We start from the raw sequence: 6,967 nt of genomic DNA, 5'->3' as shown, positions 1-6,967 counted from the left end.
ACTTTGAAAGGACTGTTCCAAGTCTGTGCTGTGGAGACTCAAGGTGATGTTGACGGTATTGCATGGGTTATCGACTTTTACCTCTCTTTCTCGTCCGATGGAGCATCTTGGAGTAATTTCACATATAAAAATGGAACGCAAGTGGTGAGTTTAACCTGATGGGTGACTTCACTGGTATTTCTTTTGTAAATCTTTAAGCTCGTAAAAACTTTTCTCATTACATTTTAGCCCTTTGTAAATTGAGAGAGTGTGGAAGATTTGGATTTAGGAAATTGGAATATGGCAAAACAAAAATTGCAATTTTATTCGGGAAGTCGGGTATTTTACGCGGATAAAACTACGTTTTCTTATGGCAGACACAAGAGGTACACTACGTGTACATGTATATGTGTTAGTACAAATTGTTCCTTTGGTACAATTTTTTCTGAACTGGTACAGAATATATTGAACTGGTACAAAATATATTGAACTTGTACAATTTTAACTGTACTGGTTTATTTTTATCAACTGTCTAAAAAAGGGATTTTCCTTTTTTTTTTTGGGTGTAGTTAAAAAACAGGGGCGTGGTTTTTAGGGGGTCTAAAAAGGAAAACGTTATTTCTTTCTTTTCTTCTACTTTCCTCCCCTTCCCTCATCTTCTCTATCACTTCTATCCCACCCCCCTTTCTTTCACAGTTCTATCCCCCCTTATTTTCCAGGTGGCCCCCCTCCTTGCATTCCCTTATGCCCACTCCCTCTTTGACAGACTCTACACAGTATACTCAAGACTTCCTTTTTTACTCACCGGAACTTGAACTCCCTACCTCTGGATCTGTTGTCCACTCTCTTATCCACTTGACCACACAAGCAGATCATGCAAACTTACCATGATAATTTATAATTAAATATTTTAATATTCATCCCAGGCCACTCTCTGTCCAAATATTTTATTATTCATCCCAGGCCACTCTCGGTCCAAACTTCAATTTATTCATATTTAGACCAAGGCAGTTTCGTTAGAAGAAAACATCTCGACAATGCAGTGTGTATCACACGAAATATTTTATCAAAGATTAGATGACTTTAAGCAAAAGCAGAAGCGAAATACATCACAACTAACCATGTTTATCGAAGATCAATTTTACAATGAAGCAATGGAATACTTGAAAATTCAAAGTGAAAAATTGAGTAGTGATTCGAGAGAAACGGAAGGCAAACTATCTCAGTCATAACTAAAGACATTGCAAAGAAAGAAATGGACATACCACCAAGGAAAACTGGGCTAAGCTTCAGAAAGCCCTGCCACTTATTTGCATTTCATTGAATAAGAATAGGCCCTATTGTATTAAGTCTCGTTCTTCAAAAGATGCCGCATATGGGAAACAATAGTGGTTAGCTGTGGCGGGGTATTCTGAAGTTGCTCCGAAAACTGCAAACACCTGACAGAAAAACTGTTATCTCAAAGAGTAAACTCTACCACACTCTTAGTCTTAGCACACCAAAGAACAGCACATAGAGGACGTCAAATCACAAGTAAATGGGAGAATGACTGTATTCAGAAGTAAGCGTACGACTTGTAAAGTTGTTCGTACAGTAAGTTCGTACATTGCACAAACAGCAGAAGACTATCACTAGCAAACAAGAAAGCAAGCACAAAAACAACGGAAATTTAAGATTTCGGACACGGTGGCAATAAAAATAAACAAAGTAGCACAGGAAAGATTGGTTAATTCCCAACTAGGGTCAAACTTGGTTTAAACTTGGGATTTGATAATTCCCAATTTGTGAAATTGGGTTTTATTTGGGGCAATATTGGGTGTTAACTTTGTGAAGAAAGTCATCTTCACAATTCCCAATGAGTATTTCCCAATTTAAAGCCAAACTTATGTCCTTCTGTAAATGAAATTGGGTATAGCTTTGGGTGAAGTCGAGAAATACATTCCACAATGGGGCTACTTTGGAACCAGTAGACCCCAATGTGGGTCAAACTGGGGATTCATTGAAATGCACATCATTTGTTTCGGGGTGTATTTGGGGCAATGTTGGTGTTTCATTTATAACTATGAAGCATTTCCCAACATAGACCCAGGCCTTTCTAGACTGGATGAAATTGGGTATAACTTGGGTAATAAATTGCAAATTCCCATATTGCTGAAGACTTTTTATTGGACTGGTTACAACACAGGATTTTGCCCACAGAAATAAAAATTAGAAATGTGTAACATAAAGAATGTATGTTTAACTCTGAGAAAAAAAAAGAGTTAATCATGATTCTATCAGTGAATAAACATTGCATATAGTTTGGAGTATCAGTGTTTGCTCTCTCTCAAATGGACTACTTTGAATTAATCAGATTTTCTCATTAACTTAATGATGTCAACCCCATACTAAAGAAATTAATAATAACAGTAAACACAGGGTTTTTTCTCCACTTGTTAGTGTTCTGTAAGAAGTCAAATGGACAAGAAGTTGAAAGTTTTTCTTAGAGCAATATTCATGAAAGCCACTCCCAGCAACTCCCAGAAAGCCACCTGCCCTTTGCCACTTGTAATATACTGTTCCAGTGAACATTTTCAGAAGACATCCGTAGCCTCCTGTCTCGCACATATCGGTTTCGATCTGGCCATCTTGCACAGGCAGTAAGAGGCTGTACCTCAGCAGTTTGGTTTCTTACTGAAACAGATCTGACTTGCCCAAACCACTCTTCCTCCTCCTCCTCCCCAAGTACCTGAACAACATCATCTACTTCTGGAAAACACGGAACAACAGGTGTATAATGGGGAGTAGTAGGGCGGGAATAGTCTAGGACAACAAAAGTTTCCTCGCCATCATTTGGGTATAGCATCACTTTACGCTTGATTTCACTTAGCCTCAAAAAAATGTTTTCAGTTGGTTTTTGAACCAAAAGAAATCCACTCCAGAACTTTGTCTGGACTACACCTTCCTCCATGACTTCATGACAGATTTTTCCTCTCAGTAATGAGTAGTACTGGTTATTAGCCAAAATGCTGAGAAACTTCTCAATGACAACAACCCTTTCACCTATTCCTGGATCTACTGCAATTACTGTTTCATCCTGTTTGATCATCAGTCCATCATGGCCTATTTTAGGTAGGTAAGCTCTTTTCATTACCACTGATACTCTTGATATCTGCATTTCAGGAACCACACAACAGTATGCAATGGCTTCAATATCTGCCTGGGACAATTCTTCAACTTTCACTTTCTTGCAGCTTCCTATGAGCATTCCTGAATTATATCGGTCAGGAGAATCAACCTCTTTGGCCAGTTTTTGTGCAGCTTTCTCGGAACTTGCAACAAGCTATTAAAAAAAATATAAAATAAAAATGCTTGTTATGCAGCCAATAAACTATAAAGTGTACACATGTATAAAACTAACCTCAGCATTTCAAAATTTTAACATTACTCCTGAGCCAGAGATAAGCAAGTGTCTATAAATTTACAAGTAGATGGTGATCATGGCACACACATCACTTTATGGGATTTAATTTTTTATATATCATGTAAAAATTATTCCACGTTTTACCTGCTAGTGATACATATTTTCGAAATTATTTAAGTAATTATTGTGGTATTACAGGTTTGTAAGGAGGCAGGAAAATATCTTTAAAATCTAATTTATTTACCCTGAGGAAACAGCCCAAAAATGTAAAAGTTATTGTGGTTGTGCACTTGCAGGATAATTTCATAACAGCTTATTTTTGATATTTTGCAACACAAAATTGCCAGGAATTTGGAGAATTTGTGACCCATTTTTTAAATCATGCCTAAGAAAAAAAAAAGGTGAAACTTTGTTGTCATGAAAATTATTATTATTGTAATAAGGTACATGATTACTGGTAGTAACAATGGGCTTGACTGCCGTAATTACATAATTACTTTAATGTTTGACATTGGTAGTCAAGCCCAGGGTTGATGTTCATGCTCTGAAAACAAAAATATATTTACAACAGATGGCAACCTACCCTGTCATGATCCACGATAGCAGTGTCATGCACAGTTTTAGGGTCACTGATAGAGATATGATTAGCTTTAAGAAATTCCCTTCTTGTCTCAGCCTTTGCATAAGTCACCTCAATGTGTTTACAGTTGCTGGACCTTGAAGTGTATTTTTTTACTGCCCTCTCAAATGGAAAACACCAGAAATTGTCAGTACTGGAGAAACGCTTTATATCTTCTGGTATGTGAAGCAAGTTGTGATTTGTCACAACACACATACCAAGTCCTTGAACTTCTTCAACCAGAATGTTGAATCTTGCACTCAACTTATAACTATTGGATATTTCCTGTGGTGACCATCCAAAACGTCCAGAATAGAAATGCATTTCTGTCAATCTAGCAATGTTTGTCCAAATTTCAAATTCACGCTCAGGAAGTAATCCATCCAAAACTACTTCTGAAGCAGGAAAAGCGAATTTCACATACTCTTCGGCCTTCCAGTGTCCTCTTCGACTATGGAAGCCAACTGGTTGGCGTCCAGAGGTAAACTGATTGGTCCAAGGAATTTTCTGTATGCGTTGCTCCACTTGATTTGAGTTTACAATTCCAATTTCGACTAATCTATCAACCTGGTTTTTAACTACGTTAAGAGGTAAGTTGTGATGAATGTCATAAACAAGGTCTCTAATGACATCAAAACCATAGAGGGGATTAAGTTCATGTAGTACAGAGAGTCCTGTGTAACCATTTTGTGATGAAAGTTTCTTGCGCACAGTTTTTCTTTCTTCACGTTGTATGTTGCCCATGACAGTAACTTCACTTTCTAATATTCTCTGTTCCCATGGGTACCTAGCATGATACCTACAGTTGCCATAATACTTCTGGTAGTGATTTGCACCAGGAAGGTTTGCCCCTTTAAGCTTACACCTTCTACATGGTGACACTCCACCATTTAGGAACTTCCCAACTTCACAAAGTGCAGGGTAGTCTCCTGTCCAACAAAGCAATAAATGTCTTATTACAACCTTTTCAGGTTGGAATCCTGGTAAGCCACCCTTATGTTCAACTTCAAACCCATCAATGAACCCATCCTTGATTTCTTGTACAAGAGGATGAAGAAATGGATCAAGAGCATTTGGGTTGTCTGTTGGTACTAGATTGCTTGGTACAAACCCAGTGACATACACCTCATCAACTGAGCATCTTTCAAGTTTACTCATAGTTGCAATAGAAACTTCAATAGCACCACATTTATGATTTCCACTTTTGTAGGGTGACCAGCCATCCCAGTGTCCAATGTATGCCAAATTGCGAGGGTCTCCCTTGGCATGTTTCACTTTGTGAGTAAAAGTGTTGTAACATTTGGGACATTCAAGGACTTTGTCATTTGTTCCTTCGCAAGCTGGCGCAGTCTCAATGTCACAAGAAGATATGACACCACTGCAACCGCTTTCAGGGCATTTAGCTGGTAATGTCCAACCAGCATCAGGGTTCCAAAACCACGATAGCTCGGAAAAACGCTCACCATCCCAAATTTCTTTGAGCAAGAAATGTATTTCATTGTCATCTTCACATTATTTTCTGACACATTTCCACGTCACTACACCAAAGCTTTACTTTGTTCTCCAGTCCTAGATAATAGTACTTGATTTTTCCCTTCCTTCCGCAGTGTTTGCATGTTTGCTTCTTGTCTTGCATTATATCCCATTTTCCACTATAAACATGCTTTTTCTCTCCTGATTTTCTACGTCTGGCCTTTTTTCGACAAAAGCAAACATAGTATTCTTGAGGATTCTCATATCCAACTCTACGAAGTACAACCTGAGCTTCCTCCCAACTACTTGGCCAGACAGAGTTAACAATGTCCATATCACATTCTTCTCCAAGGCCCTCACAGAATAACTCTTTTCCAAAATCAAGTATGTCTTGAAAACTGTTCTGAGAAGCTTTTGTATTCTCCATTATCTGCATAGCTTTGACAACTGCTTTCACTATGGTTTTATCTAAACAGTTGGTTGGAATATCATCATGTTCATCCAAATTATCTTTGTTTGAGCTATCTATGCTATCACTTATTTCTTCAAGAGTTTCGGGAGTGTCGTTGTCAACAGAAAAATACCTTTCTTCTTCACTTAGATCCAAATTGCTTTCCTGAGGGGTTTCTTGTTCCTGATTACTAAAAGTCGTGTCGCTTTCATGTACATGTAAGCTTTCATCTCGTTTTACACGTTTTACGCGCAACAATTGACTGCGTTTCCAGTGCTCCATCTCCACTTTTCTTGAGGTTGCTTTTCCCTCACATTGTTCACACGGACAATGAACATGCAAATACGTCTTGTCCGGACAAGAACAAGCCACAATATCGACTCGATCCCAAGAAATGAACTCAAATGTACTTGTGCAAGTTCTCTTTTTCCCCATTGTGCCCGCCATCTTGGCAAATGGCAACCGAAAGAAAACTGGTACCGAAGTTTAGTCAACCAGTCACATGCGCGATGTGACAAACAACTGAAAAGATGTTCGCGCCACTCTGCTCGAGGCGATGGCGGCGAGAGCTAGCAGTAGTGATGATCGTTCTAATGAGAAAGCTGAATTAGATAAACCGTTGGACACCTGGACTGAAGGAGATGTTCAATGTTTTGTAAATAGTAACTTCTCTGCAGAAATAGCGAAAAATTTCAAAGGTAAGGTTTCGTTCGTTTCTACGGCTGTGGCTTCGATGTTGTTTGTCGCAGGAAATCGATCTTCAATTTTACAAATGTAAGTTACTTTTTATTAACAGATGAAGAAATAAATGGAGATGCGCTAATACGCTTGATTAAAAAAAACGACGAGGATGAAATATTCGTTAAACTGGGACTTCAAACTTTTGGCAAGCGTGTCAAATTTAGGAAACTTGTAGAAGGGTTGTTGCCTTGCCATGAAAAGATCAGCAGACCAGCGACGCCTTCATCGACTTGTTCAAAGCCATCAATGACAGAGATAGCTTCGTATGGAAAGGATATACAGCTGCTATACAAAGCAAAGT

At 38.4% G+C, this 6,967-nt stretch overlaps 1 protein-coding gene across 1 annotated transcript in view; it reads left to right on the top strand.

Annotated features, from left to right (window-relative positions):
• Nucleotides 1-6,967, top strand: part of LOC138002677 (uncharacterized) — a gene marked incomplete at its 5' end in the record, with an annotated part of 25,711 nt that continues 18,744 nt past the window's right edge. The window contains one exon of the mRNA XM_068848677.1: nt 1-144. Coding sequence (XP_068704778.1) covers nt 1-144 — 144 coding nt within the window. The remainder of the gene's footprint in view (nt 145-6,967) is intronic.

Source organism: Montipora foliosa, chromosome 5, assembly GCF_036669935.1.
Source record: "Montipora foliosa isolate CH-2021 chromosome 5, ASM3666993v2, whole genome shotgun sequence".
In the NCBI taxonomy this organism is placed as follows: Eukaryota; Metazoa; Cnidaria; class Anthozoa; order Scleractinia; family Acroporidae; genus Montipora; species Montipora foliosa.
Note: the sequence above shows the minus strand (reverse complement) of the source record. Positions and strands in the feature narration are given on the sequence as shown.